This window comes from Saimiri boliviensis, chromosome 1 (assembly GCF_048565385.1).
Source record: "Saimiri boliviensis isolate mSaiBol1 chromosome 1, mSaiBol1.pri, whole genome shotgun sequence".
NCBI lineage: Eukaryota > Metazoa > Chordata > Mammalia > Primates > Cebidae > Saimiri > Saimiri boliviensis.
The window spans coordinates 47,378,215-47,398,644 of record NC_133449.1 but is presented as its reverse complement, the minus strand read 5'-3'; the positions used below and the strand labels follow the sequence as shown (position 1 = coordinate 47,398,644).

Here is a 20,430-nt window from a genome sequence, read left to right as displayed (position 1 = left end):
ACCATGCTCCAGGCATAGCACTGAGTAGCCCTGGCAAGATCTCTGTCCTTAGAATGCGTGAGGTGGACAGTAATCACACAACACAAAAATTCATTGCAACAATACTATGGCTTGGGCTGTTAATGGCCCTGTGGCAGGCACAAAGTCAATGGTAGGTGTGCAGGCATTCCTTTCTGTCCTCTCTGTCCCTCTCCCAACCCCACTGTCTGTTGTTGACGACCAGTTAGATAAAAATAAATTTTCAAATGAATCCCTTACTATCTGAATTCCCACATTTACCATCTGAATTCCCACATTTACTGTCTGACACATGGATTTGGTAACACTGTATTCCTCAAAACTCAAACTTGCTATCTGAATTCTGATATTTGAATGCAGTAACCAAGTCAATTTGGATACAGATGGATGGGTATAAAGATAAGTGAATGGGCCAGGTGCAGTTGCTCACACCTTTGGGAGGCCAAATCAGCAGATTGCTTGAGACCTGATATGTAAGACTAGCCTGGGCAACATGGTGACACCCCATCTCTACAAAAAATACAAAAACTAGCTGGGTATGGTGGTGCAGGTCTGTAGTTCCAGCCACTCAGGAGGCTAAGTTGGAGGATTGCTTGAGCCCAGAAGGTTGAGTCTGCAGTGAGCTGTGAAAGGCTATGGGCTATACTGTCTCATAGGCAGGAATATGGAGGTTGCGGATGTTCTGACTCAGTCATGACTGATACTGAATGAGGTGCCAGGTGTGTGCAGCAATATAAAACAAATCATTAATGGAATACAGCTCACACTTGGGACTTTGGTAGTGTGTCTGTCCTTTAGTCGTTTTCTGACTATATATGAGACAGACTGGACCTTAAACTGCTCATTTGCATCTGACTCTGCGAGCGTAGGTTAATAGCTTTGCAGAACTTTGTCCTTTCAAAGAGGCCATTTTGGGGAATACAAGGGTCTCCGTGCTTTCTGAACTCTTCTCCAATTGAGTCCTTCCTCTTTCCTGGCAGCTGTGCTGTACTTGCCCAACTCCAGAGACGCAAGAAGCCAGACTCAATTCTGCCTCATGGCTATGAACATTGACTACAATGTCTTCCCATGTCAGTCGGTGTGTGCATTCTATCTACTCCATTTGAGAGTTAAAGAGACATTGATTTATAGAAGTAACAGTTGCAATCTAGTTGTGCCTAGCAAGCCAGAGCCAGTGGGACATGTGTGTGCTTCTATTTTTACAGTGGGAAGCTACTCTAGTGGACATCTGGTGTTTCTGCTGCCCAACCTCCATATACTTCTGTCTGGTAATGTCACCTCCCCCTTGAGTGGCATTGTTCAAGTCATTGGATGAAGTCTAGCCTGAAGCCATTTTTACCTCTAAACCTCTAACTTCCTAAGGTAATAAGTTCCCTTCATCACTAAAGCCAGTTAGAATGGATTTTTCTAACATTCGTTATTGAAAGAATCCCAATGGATACAACTGTCTATTCTTTCCCCCAAGTATCTCTGGATTTCTTCTGGCCCGTCTCTTCTTTTTCATGCGAGTAGTAAATTATTTCTGAAGAAATAGATAAAGCAATTTCTTAGTGGGAAAAGAGTTTAATGAAGAAGAGTCAATAAGGAGGTAAGCAGTTATCTCCAAAGTATTTATGACTGTTTTCATGACTGTTTCAATCATTTAAAAACATTTATTCAAAAAATATGATTTGAGTACCTTCTGTGTACCAGGCAGTATTCAAGATGGTGGACATGGCTGTGGTTCACCACATGAACAAAGTTATAGCTCTCCTTAAGCCCACAACCTAGAGAGGAGCAGTGGTGGGGGCAGGGAGACAAACAATAGGCAATTTAATAAACGAGGGAAATCTTGGGTAGTGAAAAGTGCTTGCAGAGTTCAGCAGGATGTTACTGTTTGGGCTCTGGTCAAGTAGAGAAGGATACTCCCCCTCTTCCTTTCACTAAATGCAATTAACAGCCCTGGACAGAATGCATGGAGAAGCTAACTGAGGATTCTTTAAAAAAAAAAAAAAAAAGGATTTGGATAGGAAACCAGAATTCTACTAAGCTGTTGTTCTTTCCTCTGGTACCTCTTAGCTGGGGCTCAGAGACCACCTGAAACCCAGAACTGTACACAGGATGCAGACAGAGATGTTTCCAAAAGCATCCCTGTTTCTGGTCTGGGGAATGGGAAAGAGAGCCCCAAAGGGTCAGGGAGAGTTTAGAAAATCCCTGTTTATTTATTTATTTTTTTCATTCTGTCCTTCCTCAGCCCCTGGGCAATCTAGTGACAGTGGCGGTGGCAATGGAGTAGCAGCCAGGTAGGTACCTGGAACTCTGAGAAAGGGGAACCTTTATCTCTGACCAGAGAACCATCATTCTAAAAGCATGGGGTAATAATTGTCACATTTGTGTTTCCCTCTCTCTCTCTCCCTCATTGCTTTTGGTCCTGAAGACAGACACAGTCACAAGAAGTGCACAGCAGAACAGGAAAATGAAAACCCTGGTCTTTAGCCAGAGGACCAAGGCATATCTTCATTTCTTAACATACTAATTGCTTCAGTAGGTGGAAGTGGCTCAGGCCCCCTCAACTTAAGAGTCTAAGGAATTATGGGTTATGTCATCTCCATTTCATAGATGAGAAATAAGCCTAAGAAGGTTGTTTTTCTTCTTAAGCTTTTCCTACTATGCCATGTTGTCCATGGACAAGTCAAAGGTATACTACAGCCTGTAAGAGTGGCACAGCACTTATTTTCAACCATTAAGAGAGGTGGCAAGATGTGAGATAAATGAAGAAACTCCTGCTTTGCTTTGATTAATCCTGTAAACAAGGTGGTGTAGGTGAGATTAGGGTTGGCAGGTGGGATTAGGGTCTCCCTTCCTTCCTAGTTTCCATATAGCCTGGAAAGGGCTGATCAGCCTGGTTTGAGATCCACTGCAGTGACTTTGTTTTAGGCTTCATTTGTCCAAACTCCTCTCTCCCTCAGCCCTCCCCAGACCAGGCGAAGGCCTAGCTGGCTGGTTTCCCCACCTGTGGCCCTGAGGGCAGGACCTGAAATTCACCATTTCTGCTAATGAAGTCAGGACGTGGCCTCTTCTAGTTACTGCAGCCCTCACACAATCTTCCCCACATCCTTTCCACACTAGGGAGCAGGGGGGGGGTGCAGGAAGAAGGGACCCAACCCCAAGCATCCTGAGCAGACTCCGAGACACCAGGCCTTTCAGGGTGGGTCAGGAAAATGAAGGTTCGCCAACTCAAAGGTGGTGGGGAAAATGATTCGGCCTTTGGAACTTGTATTTGGTGTGAAATGAGTTCCTTGCCTATGGTTCACGCCCTGCAGCCAGCTCCCCTACTTGCCTGGGAGTCAGGAAGAAACTTCTTGGTCCCAAGCCCAGTTAGGGGCGAGGCACTAGCTGGGAGGAAGGCCAGGGAGGGAGGGAGGGTGGGTGGGTGACCACTAGGGGTAGTAGTAGCCAGCCAGCCCAGCCCATCTTGGGTGCCTGCTGGTGTGGTCCTCTCCCAGAGAGGGGGACCTTCCTCCATCTGCCCCATGAGGGAAAGAGGAGTGGAGCGCCATGAAGAGGGATCCAGAGAAAGGAAACACCAAGTCCCAGGGGCACGAGCTGGAAGGGAGGGCTGCTCCTCCCAGGGGAGGTTAAGGACTGAGAGCTGCCCCCATGAGTGGAAAAGGAGGGAGCTGGGCAAAACTCAGCATTGTTAGTGACCAGCTCTGTGGCCTTGACCTCACCTCACTGATTTTCCGTCTCCTCACTTGTAAAAGGCCAAAACAGCCACGCGCAGGCTGTGGTGGGCACCCGGGCTGTCTGAAGATAGCTTGGCTCAAAGTTGGCCCTCAGTACACAGCCCTCATCTCGAAGCAGCCTGAGCCTGCACTCTGGGCCCAGGGGAGTGGCTGTCGCTGGCATCCCCTGGAATAACAGGCTCCAGGAGTCAAAGATTCCTTAGTTGGAAAGGTCAAGAAAGAGACTCCCACTCTGCTCGCCTTCTGCACCAGCTCTGTGCCCCAGCCTGCCAGGCAGAGCCCTCTGATGCCTCAGCGTGCGGCTCACTGAGGATCTGTTGGCTGCAGCGAGTGGAAGGACCTGCTCGACTGGAACTTTTTTTTTCCCTCCCAGGCGACGTCCGATGGGTGTGTCCGGCCGGAGGTGATATTTGACGGGTTGCACGCGGGCGAGCTGCCGCGGAGCGCCCAGCAGGGGCTGACAGCATGGCCTCGCGCGACCCGCCCGTCACCAGCTACGCCCCGCCCGAGGTGCCATCGGGGGTCGCGCTGCTCCTCACCATCCCCTTCGCCTTCTTCCTGCCCGAGCTGGTGAGTGCGGCCCTCCGGCCACCTGCAGAGAGGGAGGGGCTGGGAAACCCGCCTGGGCCCCAGACCGGACCGCGGTCCCCTCCCTGGAGAAGGGGGACCCAGGGCAGAGGCTGCGGTGGCTGCGGGTCTCCCAAGGACGCACAGCGGGGTGCAGCTGTACTCAAGCAGCAGATCCACTCTCTGCTCCCTCTTACGCCGCCGGGGGGTTCCTTCCTCCAAAACAAAACCCACCTGGGTGTGGAGGCCTGGGGGGACGTTGCTGAAACATCCAGGATTCCCAGGAAGGTGTTGGAAATGAATTTTAATCACGTGGAGCCCTTTCTCCAACTACGTGTGCCTTTTTGGTTTGAAGTGGGGAGACTTTCCCTCTAAGAGCAGGGCTTCCAGTGTTTTCTTGTCATGTCCACTGACTTTGAACTTGGACTTTTGTGGGTCCCCACACAGGGTAGCTATGGCAACATCTGACATGAGACAGTCGTGTGAGGCACCCTGGTTGCAAATGAGAACCTGTTGCTGTGTTACTCCCTGGGGTGCCCCACAGCTGAGTTGTGTCCCTGATCCCTGGGGAGCCTGGCTGCTCCCATCTGCAGAGCTGTGCGGACGCAGTGTTCTGCACTGCCCGAGTCCCCTCTGAACCGGTTGGTACCACACCCTCTTCATGGAGGAGCACACTCAAGTCTGGGGTCCAATCAGGGCAAAGGAGTGTGTTTTGTTTTTCCAGCACTTTCTGAAATATCTAGCTTGTGGGTGATATTTTCTTACCTGCCCTGAATTTGTCAGTGCTGTCCCTGAGCAGGGAGGAAAAGATCGAAAGTGGATCTACTTTTAAATTGGACGGGAGGTGACTAGCCCTTCTCACTCTTGTCATCTGCCTGGAAAGTTGGGCCTGATGGAGCCACTTTTAGACAAACTGGCTAAAGGATGGCCATTGATGGCAACCAGAGAGAGAACCAGGCAGGGTGGGCCTAGCATCTGGGTGGCTCCGGCTGAAAGCCCGCCTAAGAGGCAGGTTTCTGCCAGGGCTGCCACTCCTGGCACAGCCAGACAGTGGGCATCCTGCCAGACTGATGACATTACCGTGCTCTGATGAGTCCTATGTGCCAGGCCCTGGGTGTGCCCCTCACGTTGGAGCAGCTGCAAGGGCAACTGGGGTACTGGTTGACTCCGCCTCTTTTTAATTGAGCCTGTGGTTTATGTCAGTCCTGCAGGCCCCTGGTGGTTCCCTGTCTGCCAGGGAGTCGTGAGCGTTTCCTCCCCACAGTTGAACAGTGGCCTCAGCAAGGAGGGATCTGAACTCTCCAGGCCAGGGAGGGGTCCAGGCCTGCCACCAAGAGTTGGACCTCAAAGAGCAGGCATTTCTAGGCTGGGGGAAAGAGAGGGAAAGGCCTAGAGGCCAGGGGAGAAGTCCTGGCAGGAGGCTAGAGGCATGGGGTATCTGGAATCAGGAAAACTCCCAGGGTGAGAATTGTGAGAGGTCATGGTGGCCCCATCTGCCCTGCTCCTGCCAGTGGAACTCCTGGAAGAGCAAAGTGCACACTCTTGTTGGGCTCTGGGGACTTACATGCTGTGGGAGGTGAAGGGCTCAGTGACAATCAAAATTGACATCCAATGTCAATTTTCTTTCTTTATTTGTACTGTTGAGTAACATTAGATTTACAGTCAGGCTGTAATAATAGTACAGAAATTTCTGTGTACTCTTCCCTCAGCTGCCCCTAATGCCCACATCCTCCACAGTACAGCTACTGAAATCAGGAAACTAACACTGATACTGTGCTATCAAGTACTCTATAAACCTTACTCAAATTTTGCTAATTTCCCCACTAATGTCCTTTTACTGGTTCAGGATCCTGGCCAGGATCCCACATTGTACTTAGTTGTCATATCTCTTTCATCTCCTTTAATCTGGGACAATCTGGGTCTTTATCTTGACACATTATATATATATGCCACAGTTTCTTTATCCACCCGTTGATTGATGGGCATTTGGGTTAGTTCCACGATTTTGTAATTGTGAATTGTGCTGCTATAAACGTGCATATGCAAGTATCTGTTTTGAATAACAACTTCTTTTCCTCTGGATAGATACTCAGTAGTGGGATTGCTGGATCGAATGGTAGTTCTACTTTTAGTTCTTTAAGGAAACTCCATACTGTTTTCCATAGTGGATATACTAGTTTACATTCCCACCAGCAGGGCAGAAGTGTTCCCTGTTCACCACATCCACACCAACATCTGTTGTTTTTTTGATTTTTTGATTATGGCCATTCCTGCAGGAGTAAGGTAATATCACAGTGTGGTTTTGATTTGCGTTTCCCTGATCATTAGTGATGTTGAGCATTTTTTCATATGTTTGTTGGCCATTTGTATATCTTCTTTTGATAATTGTCTATTCATGTCCTTGGCCCACTTTTTGATGGGATTTTTGTTTGTTTGTTTGTTATGTTTTGTTTTGCTTTGCTTTTGAGACAGAGTCTCACTCTTTCACCCAGGCTGGAGTGCAGTGGCACGATCTTGGCTCACTGCAACCTCCTCTTCCCAGGTTCAAGCAATTCTCCTGTTTCAGCCTCCCAAGTAGCTGGGACTATAGGGGACGTGCTACCATGCCCGGCTAATTTTTTGTATTTTTAGTAGAGATGGGGTTTCACCATGTTAGCCATGATGGCCTTGATCTCCTGACCTCGTGATCTGCCTGCTTTGGCCTCTCAAAGTGCTGGGATTACAGGCATGAGCCATTGCGCCCTGCCTATTTGTTTTTTTCTTGCTGATTTGTTTGACTTCCTTGTAGATTCTGGATATTAATCCTTTGTCAGATGCATAGTTTGAGAATATTTTCTCCCACTCTGTGAGTTGTCTGTTTACTCTGCTGTCTGTTTCTTTTGCTGTGCAAAAGCTCTTTAGTTTAATTAGGTCCCAGCTATTTATCTTTGTTTTTATTGCATTTGCTCTTGGGTTTTTGGTCATGAAATCCTTGCCTAAGCCAATGTCTAGAAAGGTTTTTAAATGTTATCTTCTAGAATTTTTATGGTTTCAGGCCTTAGGTTAAGTCCTTAATCCATCTTGAGTTGGTTTTTGTATAAGGTGAGAGATGAAGATCCACTTTCATTCTCCTACATGTGGCTTGCCAATTATCCCAGAACCATTTGTTGAAAAGGGTGTCCTTTCCCAAGTTTGTGTTTTTGTTTGCTTCGTCAAAGCTCAGTTGACTATAAGTATTTGGGTTTATTTCTGGGTTCTCTACTGTTCCATTGGTCTATATGCCTTATTATATACCAGTACCACACTGCGTTGGTGACTGTGGCCTTATAGTATAGCTTGAAATCAGGTAGGGTGATGCCTCCAGATATGTTCTTTTTGCTTAGTCTTGCTTTGGCTATGTGGGCTGTTTTTTGGTTCCATATTAATTTTAGAAATTTTTTTTCTAATTCTGTGAAGAATGATGGTGGTATTCTGATGGGGATTGTGTTGAATTTGTAGATTGCTTTTGGCAGTATGGTTATTTTCACAATATTGATTCTACCCATCCATGAACATGGGATGTGTTTACATTTGTTTCTGTCATCTGTGATTTATTTCAGCAGTCTTTTGTAATTTTCCTTGTAGAGGCCTTTCGACTTCTTGGTTAGGTATATTCCTCAGTATTTTATTTTATTTTTTTTTGCAGCTATCGTGAAAGGGGTTGAGTTCTTGATTTGATTCTCTGCTTGGTCGTTGTTGGTGTATAGAAAAGCTACTGATTTGTGTACATTAATCTTGTATCTGGAAACTTTGCTGAATTCTTGTATCAGTTCTAGGAGATTTCTGGAAGAGTCCTTAGAGTTTTCAAGGTCAACAATCATATCCTCAGCAAACAGTGACAGTTTGACTTCCTCTTTACTAATTTGGATGCCTTTTATTTCTTTCTCTTTTCTGATTGCTCTGGCTAGGACTTCCAGGTTGAAAAGGAGTGGTGAGAGTGGGCATCCTTGTCTTGTTCCAGTTCTCAGAAGGATGTTTTCAACTTTTCCCTATTGAGGCTGTGGGTTTTATCATACGTGGCTTTTATCACCTTAGGGTATGTCCCTTGTATGCCAATTTTGCTGAGAGTTTTGACCATAAAGGGATGCTGGATTTTGTCAAATGCTTTTTCTGCATCTGTTAAAATGATCATGTGATTTTTGTTTTTAATTCTGTTTATGTGGTGTATCACATTTATTGACTTGCATATGTTAAACCATCCCTGCATCCCTGGTATGAAACCCACTTGATCATGGTGGATTATCTTTTTGATATGTTGTTGGATTTGGTTAGCTAGTATTTTGTTATGGATTTTGGCATCTGTATTCATCAACAATATCAGTCTGTAGTTTTTTGGTTATGTCCTTTCCTGATTTTGGTATTAGGGTGATGCTGGCTTCACAGAATGAATTAGGGAGGGTTCCGTCTTTCTCTATCTTGTGGAAAAGTGTCAAAAAGATTGGTACCATTTCTTCTTTGAATGTCTGGTAGAATTCTGCTGTGAATCCATCTGGTCCTGGACTTTTTTTGTTGGTAATTTTTAAATTACCATTTCAATCTTGCAGCTTGCTATTGGTCTGTTCAGGGTATCTAATTCTTCCTGATTTAAGCTAGGAGGGTGGCATTTTTCCAGGATTTCATTCATCTCTTCTAGGTTTTCTAGTTTATGTGTGTAAAGGTGTACATAGGAGCCTTGAATGATCTTTTGTATTTTGGTGGTGTCAGTTGTAAAGTGTCCTGTTTCGTTTCTTAGTTAGGTTATTTGGATTTTCTCTCTTCTTTCTTTGGTTAATCTTGCTAATGGTCTATTGATTTTATTTATCTTTTCAAAGAAGCAACTTTTTGTTTCATTTATCTGTTTTTTTTGTTTTTGAGACAGAGTCTTACTCGTGCTGCCCAGGCTGGAGCGCAATGGCGTGATCTCAGCTCACTGCAACCTCCACTTCCTGAATTCAAGTGATTCTCCTGCTTCAGCCTCCCAAGTAGCTGGGATTATAGGGATGTGCCACCATGCCTAGCCAATTTTTGTATTTTTAGTAGAGATGGGGTTTCTCCATTTTAGTTGGTCTTGAACTCTCGACCTAAGGTGATCTGCCTGCCTCGGACTCCCAAAGTGCTGGGATTACAGGCATGAGTCACTGCTCCTGGCCTGTTTTGTTTATCTTTTATGTTTTTTTGTTTGTTTGTTTCAATTTTATTTGGTTCTGCTCTGATCTTCGTTATTTCCTTTTTTTCTGCTGGGTTTGGGTTTGTTCTTGTTTCTCTAGTTCCTTGAGGTGCAACTTTAGATTTTCTATTTGTGCTCTTTCAGACTTTTTGATGTAAGTGTTTAGGGCTATGAACTTTCCTTTTAATACCCCATTTGCTATATCCCAGAGGTTTTAATAAGTTGCATCATTATTGTCATTCAGTTTGGAGAATTATTTAATTTTCATCTTGATTTTGTTTTTGACCCAGTGCTCATTCAGGAGCAGCTTATTTAATTTCCATGTATTTGCATGGTTTTGAAGGTTCCTTTTGAAGTTGATTTCCAGTTTTATACCACTGTGATCTGAGATGGTGCTTGATATAATTTCAATTTTCTTAAATTTATTGAGTCTCAATTTATGTCCTATCATATGGCCTATCTTGGAAAAAGTTCCACGCACTGTTGAATAGAATGTATATGTCACGGTTGTTGAATGAAACATTCTGTATATGTGTATGTGCCTAAAATATCTTTTAAGTCCATTTGTTCCAAGGTATAGTTTAAATCCATTGTTTCTTCCTTGACTTTCTGTCTTGTTACCCTGTATAGTGCTGGCGGTGGAGTATTGAAGTCCCCCACTATTATTGTGTTGCCGTCTATCTCTTTTCTTAGGTCTATTAGTAATTGTTTTACATATTTGGGAGCTCCAGTGTTAGGTGCACCTATGTTTAGGATTGTGATATTTTCCTGTTGGACAAGGCCTTTTACCATTACATTCTGTCCCTCTTTGACTCTTTTAACTGATGTTACTTTAAAGTTTGTTTCGTCTGATATAAGAATAGCTACCCCTGCTCAGTTTTGGTGTCCATTTGCATGAAATGACTTTTTCCACCCTTATACTTTAGTTTATATGAGTCCTTATGTGTTAGGTGAGTCTCCTGAAGGTAGCAGATAGTTGGTTGGTGAGTTCTTATCCGTTCTGCAGTTCTGTATCTTTTAAGTGGAACATTTAGGCCATTTACACTCATTTAGTATTGAAACGTGCGGTGCATTCACCATGCTCTTTGTTGCCTGTGTACTTTGTTTTTTACTTTTTAACTTGTATTTTTGTTTTATAGGTCCTGTGTTATTTATGCTTTAAAATAATTCTGTTTTGATGTGTTTCCAGGATTTGTTTCCAGATTCAGAGCTCCTTTTAGCAGTTCTTGTAGTGGTAGATTGGTAATGATGAATTCTCTCAGCATTTTTTTTGTCTGAAAATGACTGTATCTTTCCTTCCTATATGATGCTTAGGTTTACTGGATACAAAATTCTTGGCTGATAATTGTTTCATTTGAGGAGGCTGAAGATAGGTCCCCAATCCCTTCTAGCTTGTAGGGTTTCTGATGAGAAATCTGCTGTTAACCTGATAGGTTTTCCTTTATAGATTACCTGGTGCTTCTGTTTCATAGCTCTTAAGATTCTTTCCTTCTTCTTAACTTTGGATAACTTGATAACAATGTGCCTAGGGGAAGATCTTTTTGCAATGAATTTCCCAGGTGATCTTTGTGCTTTTTGTATTTGGCTGTCTACGTCTCTCACAAGGCTGGGAAAGTTTTCCTTGATTATTCCTCCAAATATATTTTCCAGGGTTTTAGAATTCTCTTCTTCCTTAGGTACACTAGTTATTCTTAGATTTGGTCATTTAACATAATTCCAGACTTCTTGGAGGCTTTGCTCATACTTTTGTGTTCTTTTTTCTTTGTCTTTGTTGAATTGGGTTAATAATTCAAAGACCTCATCTTCAAGCTCTGAATTTCTTTTTTCTACTTGTTCAACTCTATTGCTGAGACTTTCCAGAGCATTTCACATTTCTAAAAGTGTGTCCAAAGTTTCCTGGATTCTTTTGTCCTACAGGGCATTTTCGTTGTATAGTACTCTCCCCTTTTCCTATGGATATGGCTGCCTGTGAGCCAAACTGCAGTTATTGTTGTCTTTCTTTTGGATCTAGCCACCCGGTGAGTCTACCCAGCTCCAGGCTGGTATTGGGGATTGTCTGCACAGAGTCCTGTGATGTAGGTCTCTCAGCCATGGCTAACAAGTGCCTGTTCTGGCGGAGGTGCTTGAGGGTACAGTGGAGTCTGTGAGGGTCCTTAGCTTTGGTGGTTTAATGCTGTATTTTTATGCTGGTTGGCCCACTGCTGGAAGGTGACACTTTCCAGAAAGCAACAGCTGTAGTAGTGCGGAGAGGAACTGGTGGTGGGTGGGGCCCTAGAACTCCCGAGATTATATGCCTTTTGTCTTCCATCACCGTGGATAGGGAAGGACCATCAGGTGGGGGTGGGGCTAGGTATGTCTGAGTTCAGACTCTCCTTGGGTGGGTCTTGCTGTGGCTGCTGTGGGGGATGGAGGTGAGATTCCCAAGTCACTGGAGTTGTGTGCCTAGGAAGATTATGCCTGCCTCTGCTAAGTCATGCAGGTTGTCAGGGAAGTGGGGGAAGGCCGGCAGTCACAAGCCTCACTCAGCTCCCACACAAACTGAAGGGCCAGTTTCACTCCAATTGTGTCGCCCCCAACAGCCCTGAGTCTGTTTCCAGGCAGAGGGCAAGATGGATTTGAAAACTTGCCCAAGGCTCTGTGCCTCCCAGCTATGAGAGAAAAGGGCTTTGGTTCTTCCCCCACCTGTAAAGTCTGTACATTGGTTGCATGCCCTCCCCTGATTTTTGGCTAGGAGGCTTCTCCCCCATTCAAATTGTTAGAGTTCAGCTACAGAAGTCCTTCTCCCTGTGGAGTTTTACCCTCCGCTCCTCTGGCCACCCTCCCGATGGATCCCTGTGGTGCTAGGCAGGAATGGGCTGCTTGGGGACCCGGTGAGCTCCCAGGGCCTTGCTGCTGCTTCCTCTACCCCTATATTTTGTTTGGCTCGCTAACTTGACTCAACTCCAGGTAAAGTTGGAAATTTCTCCCACAAACGAACCTTCAGCTTCTCCAGTGGGGGTGTGCGTTTGGGAGAGGATGGTCTCCCTTTCCCACTTCCTCATTTGGGGTACTCACAGTATTTGGGGTGTCTTCTGGGTCCTGCAGGAGCAGTCTGCTTCTTTCGGAGGGTCTGTGGGTCCTTCGGGATTGCTGGTTTGTTCTTGCAGTCAGTCTGGAGCTAAAATTCTCAGTGCAAACCTCCACATGCTGTTATGTTGGGAGCTGCAATCTAGTCCTGTCTCTCATACACCATGATCTCCTCTGCCTTCTGATTCGTTATTTTTGTACAATATCTTTTAATTTGGTCTTGTCTGATGTTTCCTCATTATAAATTAATTTATCTTTAATTCAGGAGTAATCCTATTCATGATTGAAAACTGAGAAAGTTCAAAAATAAATATGATCATATATGTGCGCACACCTATTTAATGGGGTTATTCTGTATCTGCTGTTCTGTACCTGCTTTTCCCTCAAATGAGCATTCCTAGCACAGAACTAGAATCACCTTATATCCAGGGTGAGGAATGGGGAGGTAAATGGGAGAGAGGGAGAATGCCAAGGTGAGTGAGTGATTCTGATCCCACTGAACAGAAGACGTGCTGGCTGAGAGGCAAGTACAGAATCAGCCTAGCACAAGCCCCTTCTCCCATCTAAGTACTAACCAGGCCCAACCCTGCTTAGCTTCCGAGATCAGACGAGATTGGGCGCGTTCAGGGTGGTATGGCCGTAGACAAGCCCCTTCTCTAACTTGGTCTTTTGGGGATGCAGCTGCTGCTGCCCACTGGGGCTGAACCCAGAGCACTAGGCCCTGGGGGCCCAGCAGATTCTGTCTCAGGGCCTAAGACCTCAAGGAAAGGCCTGTTTTTCTAAGTATGTGAGTACAGAGAGTGGGTTGTAAAACCAGGCCAGGAAAGAGACAAAGACCTCAAAATCCAGTAATGGGATTCTGATGCTGTCCATGGTGGAGGCAGCCCAGGGAGGACCCTTCCATCCAGCTGCTGCTGATGAGGCACCCTAAGGACTTGAGAGCAGGTCCATGCTGCAGACTCTCTATATGAACAAGAGGCCAGATGTGACAGGAGGGCATAGTCATACAGGTTCCCATGAGGCCTGAGCTCCTCCTCCAGCTTCCCTAGGCCGGGAGCCACCCAGCTGGCTAGGCCAGCTCCCCTGTGTTTCTTGGTGATGACAGACTGGGATGGGCCAGGCCCTGGGGAGTCTGCAGTTTCTTTACCACTTTTGCTCCCCTCAGCTTGCTCTCATGGATCATTGCCTAAAATGGTTTATTTTCAAGTCTTTGCCAGTGAAATTCACATTTTTAAACTTTTTATTTCGTAGTAATTATAGATTCATAGGAAGTTGCAAACATAGCTCAGAGAGGCCTCCTGTCCCCGTCTCCAGCTTCCCCCCGGCCGCATCTTTCCTAACGGTAGTGCCGTATCAGAGCCCAGAAGCTGCCCTTCGTACCTTAGGGCTCCACTTTTCTCACACATGAAGATTTGAGGAATCACCACTGCATCATGCACAGGGCTGCCACTCACCACAAAGAGCTCCCTCATGCTACTCTCTCAGAGTGCGCCTCCCCCGCCCCGCCCGCCCTCACCTGCTTCTGGACAAACCCCTGAAATCTACTTTCATTCCTATAATTTTGTTATTTCCAGAAAGTTACATAAATAAATGGAATCACACAGTATATGGGCCTTCAAGGTTGGCTTCTTCCACTCAGCCTAACGCTCTTGAGCCCCATCCAAGCTGTGGCCCGTGTCAATAGCTCCTTCCTTCTTACTGCTGAGTACCGTTCGGTGGTATGGCTTTGCCATTGTTCAACCATCTGCCTATTGGGAAATAGTTAGCTTGTTTCCAGTTCTTGGCTGTTCCAAATAAAGCTGCTGTGAAAACTTGTGTGCAGGTTTTTGTATAGGGGTAATGCTCAGTTCTCCAGGAAAATGCCGCTATATGATTGCTGGATGGTGTAGTAAGTGTATGCTTTATTAAGACATTGACAAACTATTTTCCAGAGTGGCTGGAGAATAACTTTTGCGCTTTATATTCCCACTAGTGATTTTTGAGACTTTAGCATTAAAGTTCATGTTTTATGCAGTTTGCTGGTGAATTTAGATTTCTTATGTAAAGACGATATTAATTTTCAAACATAATCTCCAAGTGCAAAAAAGGTTTGAATAGATAATTTTAAGATGAGAACAGACATCCGTTTATTTTCTCTCTCCTTCGTGCAGTGAGTGTGTGTGCCTCGGAGGAGCCTGAGGCCGGTGCCGCGCACACCCCTCCCCTGCTCTGGGGCCAGCTGTGTGCGGGGGCTGGGGGCTGACCATGCCATTACCTGTGTGATGTGAGGTGACTCATTAGCTTTTTTATAAGCTGAAGGGTGGAAGCTGCAGGCTAACCCAGGTGATTGTGAACAAGGAAATGCTTTGTGAATATGACTCCAATAAATTCTTTTAACTTTCAACCTTGTCACTAGTTGATTTATGAGATTTTTGACTAGTTTAAAAAAAAACAGCTAAGATTTCTAGAGGCTCAGAAAGTTAAAGGGGGAGATGCAAACTCTTTGTTTGATATTAGATGTTTTCCTTTCAGCTGCTTAACTCACTGTTTTCTCAGTAGAGGGAAATCCTCTGAGCCCTTAGAAGTTCATCCCAAGTTCTTCGAGCTTGGCAAGTTCATCATATGTCTTACCCAAATGGCCAGTATCACCTTTATTCCAGCCTGCTGCTGCTTCTCTGTTTATATGGAAGAGCCGGTTTGAAACTCACTGAAGCCGGGGGCGTCCCGGGAGGCCCGTAGGGCCAATTCTGTGTGGACTGAAAGTGAGTGGGTGGGCCTGGGAGAAGGAATTAGAGCTCCTCTTAGGCCTGGCCCTAGGGCAGGTGTCTTCCTCTTCCTTCTAACATTGCCTTAGAAGTTGAGTTTTCCAACTGCCCATCCCCAGAATCAGGGACAGAAGGGGAGCAAGGCTGATGCTCAGACCTCGAGAGGAAGCTGTCCCTGCCTTGCCAGTGCTCAGACCTGTGTGGTGGTGCTGGGAGACAGTGGCCACCCCAAAGAAAGGGCACAGGGATCTTCATCTCCAGCTGCTGCTGCTGATTCTGCAGAGACTATGGCAAGGCCTGGAAAAGGCAGTAGGAAGCCCCTACTCCTCGCCTAACATCCCAGCCTCCCTCCAAATCCTCCTCTGCCAGAACCTAGCGAGGATCCTGTATCACACAGCAGAGAATCACTGGGAACCACCTAACCTGGCCCCGCATCCCTGCCCACTCCAGCCCCTGTCTGAACTTCCAGCCCTGGTCTTTCCCTGGACGTCCAGTGGGACCATGAGCAATCTTCCCTGAACCGGTGGCCTCTCTCAGCTCAGCCGAGACAGGCAACCAAGCACACTGTCAGAAGGCCAGCCCACCTGGCGGTGTCCACAGAATTGATGGCTGCCCTGAAGGAGCCACCAGCTGCTGGCGTGGAGCCTAACAGAGAGGCCCCAGGCAGTCGGACCCACTGGACCCAGGGCGAGCCCCAGATAAGGAACCTTGCCAAGTAGAAGTGCTGCTTCTTTCTGCCATTCCCAGGAGTTTTTTCCCTGGAGAACTTTCCCCTGGGCAGGGCAGATCTGTGGGAGTCCGGAGAGGCTTCTAGAGTGTTGTTCAGATTAGGAACACTCAGGGCAAAGGGCCCTAGTGGGGAAGAGCTCCAGGACTGTGGCCTTTGCCCCTCATCTCTTTCGAGCCTCTCCCCTGCCTCATCCATCCCTGCCAGCCAACCCCTAGCCTCAGGCCCCCTTTGTCTCTTGAAGAGACCAGCCTGTTCCTCAGTCACCAGCTGGTCAGGCCTTTCCCATCTCTGCCAGAATGGATGGCTACTCAGGTCCCACACAGGGCCCACCCCATTGGACAGGGCCAGCTTATACCCAGGTTTCACAGCACTAGCAACCTGTGTTATCACTTCCGGTCCCCTGGCCACAAGCTGTCCCTAGAAGGTACCAGCATGGCACCGGAGCACAGCCTCAGTGGGCTCCCCGTCCAGAGGGGCTGGATATCATGGGTCTGGGACTCCAGAATTTCCGACCTCTTTCAAAGAAGGCTGGATTTTTTTGAGCTTTGCTTTTCTGCCTCAGCACTATTCACAGATTCCCCTCGCCAGCCTCCCTCCAGCACTGCCCATCTGGACTCTCTCTCTGCCCTAGTGATGTTGGGGGAAGCATAGAGGGGAATGTGTGTTTATTTGAGCACTTTCCTCTCTGACAGCATTTTTTTATAGTCTGTCCTATGTACCAGGATCGTGAGGCGTCGCAGGATGACAAGGGGTGCCAGTGGGGTCAGGGAGGAGGCAAGGTGGTGGGGAAAACCTTCCCGGGGAAGCCTGAGGGAAGCTTTCTCCCTACTGGGAGAATTTCTGGGGCCTGGGAGGTGATGGAGCAGGAAATGGGTGAGGATAAAACAAATAAGCATCTGTCCCCATTTGGTTCAGGCTTCTGGCAGGAACGCCCGTCTGCGGCTGGGCTACAGAGGAAGGCCCCGAAGGTGGCAGGCGGTGCCACCTTCATGGGCATCTATCCAAGGAAGCTGAGGCTGTGAGCAGCTAGCGAGTGGTGTGTCCAGCAGCTGCCTCCTCCTTTCTTTTTTTTTTTTTTTTTTTGAGACGGAGTTTCGCTCTTGTTACCCAGGCTGGAGTGCAATGGCGTGATCTCGGCTCACCGCAACCTCCGCCTCCCGGGTTCAGGCAATTCTCCTGCCTCAGCCTCCTGAGTAGCTGGGATTACAGGCACGTGCCACCATGCCCAGCTAATTTTTTTGTATTTTTAGTAGAGACGGGGTTTCACCATGTTGACCAGGATGGTCTCGATCTCTCGACCTCGTGATCCACCCGCCTCGGCCTCCCAAAGTGCTGGGATTACAGGCTTGAGCCACCGCACCCGGCCTCTCCTCCTTTCTTAAGTGAGTCAGTGACATGTACTAAGCACTTGCTTTATGCCAGGCTCTATGCTTTACTTCAGGGACAGAGACCTCAGGGCACAGACCTGCCTCCAGGAGCTCAGACTACTGGCGGGAGGCAGGGAAGAGACAAAGAGAGACAATGAAAGTGGAGCATTACCCTAAGGGAAGTATGGCAGGAGGCTTGGTAGTCAAGAGTGGCTTCCTGGAGGAGGTGACATGGTCTGGTCCCTGCCTTTCAGGGTCTGGTCATAGATAGACTGGGGGTCAGCTGAGGAGATACAAGCAGGCAATCAATCAACCAGGACTAAGTGACCTGGTGCCTAATGAAGGGCAGGAGCATGGTTATTAGTCACAAAATGTCTGTGGGCTCCTGAGGGGAAAGGAGGGAGTGGGGGCTTACCCTGAGCCCGAGTCCAGGGCTCATCAGGCAACTTCTTGTGGGGACATAGGGATGTGAAGTGAATCCATGTACAGGGGCCAAACAGGAGAGTGAAAAAGAGGATGCCAGGGTAGGGTTGTGGGGGCAGGGAGAGTGGGGAAGCCCAGCCACAGGGCCACGGAGGGAGCAGGATGCCTTCCCCTTGCTGCTTTACAGACTTTCTGTGGCTTTGTAAGGTACACAGGTAGATAAAAGGGAAAATACACCTTCCCAAATGCTGGTTTAATTTTGTCCTCTTCCATTTTTTTTTTTTTTTAAGGGACAAGAAAGAAAAGGCCTTTAGACTTTGGATGGAAAAGAATGTTCTAATTAGTCCATTTTATGTGACATTGTAAATCTGTGCTGTTTGGTCAATAAAAAGTGAGGGCAGTCGGTCTGAATGGGCGGACGTGGTCCTGGGGGAGGAGGAAGCAGGAATGGGAGGCCTGGCCCTGACTCAGGGCTCCTCCCAGACTGCGCTTCCTGCCGCTCTGGTGCTCCCACTTCAGGAAGGCCAGGCGCACTGCCAGTCCCAGTCCCAGAGTGCTTATGGGTACCAAGGACCTCCTTATATGACTCGCTCAGCCAGCAGCAGCTGCAGATTTCGCGCCAGCACTGTTCTCCAGTGGGAGATGGGACAGGGCCCTCACTGGAGGCCTGAGGCGCCTGGGCTGGCAATTTCCTGCTAGCCTTAAAGCCACAGAAATAGGAAATTCTCCCTCCATGAGTCAGGACCCAGTGACTCAGGGTTTGGAAGTGCACTAGGTTGAACTGTGGAGGGCGGAACTTCCATCTAATGCTACTTGTTTTTGGGGTCCTCTTGGGATGCTGGAGACAGGCCTGCCATACCCCTGCTGGGTATCTGAGGATGTCCCTCTGCCTTTTAGAGCCAGTATCCTCCTGTATTTAAAGCATAAAGGAGATAAGAATGGCTGCCCAGAAGGCTTCTTGAGGCCGCAGGGCCAGCGACACAGGGGTGGGAGCAGTCGGCTGAAAGCAGCACCCAGGTGGGCTCTGGGTCCCTGAGCCATCCACAGGGAGACTTGCAGTCAAGTGAGCCCTGCCCAGGAACACCCAGCACCGCCTTGCTGGGTCCCTAACTTGGGGTAGCAGCACGTGTGTGGAAGACCTTAGCTGGGGTACTGGGAGTTCCAGTCACACAGAGGTGGGACACTCCAGAGCTCCTCCCACTCTCCCTGACAACCGGCCTGTCATCTTACATTTCCCTGTACCTTCCTCAGTGGCTCCCTCTCCAACCCAGGCCCCTGCATTGACCCTTAGGCCTTGGGATGGTGTTCCTGCTGCAGCCACCAGGCTGGGGCCTGTGCTGGGCTGTGGCCTACTCACGGTACAGTGCTGTGAAGGAGAGGAGTGGTCCAGGGGCAGGCAGGAAGGAAGGCATGCTGACGCAAGGGCTTCCACAGTCATCCACAGAAAGAGATTTCCATCATAACCTTGTACATTACAGGCGGGTGTGGGTGTGTGTGTAAGTGAAACAAAAGATCCAGGATTTCCTATCCTGTAGACAATACACTCCTATACGTTATATCCTAGTCTGCTTAAGTTCTTTTTTTGTTTTAGTTTTTTTTAGAGACAGGGTCTTGCTGTGTCTCCCAGGCTGGAGTGCAGTGGTACAAGTATAGCTTCCTGCAGCCTGGAACTCCTGGGCTCAAAGGATCCTCCCGCTCAGCCTCCCAAGTAGCTAGGACTGCAGGTGTGTGTCACCATGCTTGGTTAATTTTTTGAAATGTTTTCTAGAGACAGGATCTCCCTTTGTTTCCTAGACTGGTCTCAAATGCCTAACCTCAAGCAATCCTCCTACCTCAGCTTCCCAAAGTGCTGGGATTACAGGTGTGAGCCATGTCCAGTCGGCTTCAATTCTTAATGCTGGTTGATAATCCACTAAATGGAGTTACAATCCATGAATGAATCTCACTCACAGTTTGCCAGTCCCAGGGCTGGGGGAACTGGTGGAGGCTTTCGGAGCCTGGCATAGAGGCAGAGGGCGGGTGGCCTGAGTTTGGCCTAAGAGTTATGGGAGGCAGTGGAGTTTTTGAAGAGGGGGTGAGGGGTATGGGTGACCTGCACAGATTTGAATCCCAGGGGCTCCTCAGCAGTGCTGTGAAAGGGCTGTCACTGTCACTGACCAGGACTGGCCTCAGTAGAAGGGAAATGCACTATCTCACGTCCTGCGATCTGGGTCAGCACCTTAGTTGTGTCATCTGGAATCCAGTCTCCTTCCATCTCTCTCCTCCCATTTCATAGCTCCAGGTTCACCACTGCACAGTAATGGCCAGAGCAAGAAAGGGACCATTGTGCCCTGTGCCCCTTCTTAGGCACAAGGAAGACTTTCCCTCTGTCTCGTTGATCAGGACTAAGTCAAGTATGTGTCCCTAGCTAAGGAATGTGATGAGCCTAATGGCATGGGCAGCTGCATGCCCTTACTGGTGAGAGCCTAAACCTCTCACCAGTAAGTCCAGCTGGGGAACTGATTCTACAGAAACAGTTTATAATGAAAGAACTTTCCCTGCAACAGATGTTTGCTGCAGCATCATCTGTAATAGGAAAAAGCTAGAAACCCCCATATACCTTCACCAGGGCCTAATTGAGTAAATG

The 20,430-nt window shown here is 47.6% G+C and overlaps 2 protein-coding genes across 3 annotated transcripts in view; both read left to right on the top strand.

The window, feature by feature from the left end:
• Positions 1-1,299, top strand: part of NPHP1 (nephrocystin 1) — a 73,240-nt gene extending 71,941 nt beyond the window's left edge. Inside the window, exon 22 of the transcript XR_012517013.1 lies at positions 1,224-1,299. The gene's annotated coding sequence lies outside the window, so the exon portion shown is untranslated. The remainder of the gene's footprint in view (positions 1-1,223) is intronic.
• A 2,909-nt stretch (positions 1,300-4,208) lies between these two features.
• MALL (mal, T cell differentiation protein like) overlaps positions 4,209-20,430 on the top strand; it is a 37,046-nt gene continuing 20,824 nt past the window's right edge. For both annotated transcript variants that reach the window (XM_074396934.1, XM_003926739.4), the window contains exon 1: positions 4,209-4,313. In XM_074396934.1, the coding sequence (XP_074253035.1) occupies positions 4,209-4,313 (105 nt within the window). The remainder of the gene's footprint in view (positions 4,314-20,430) is intronic.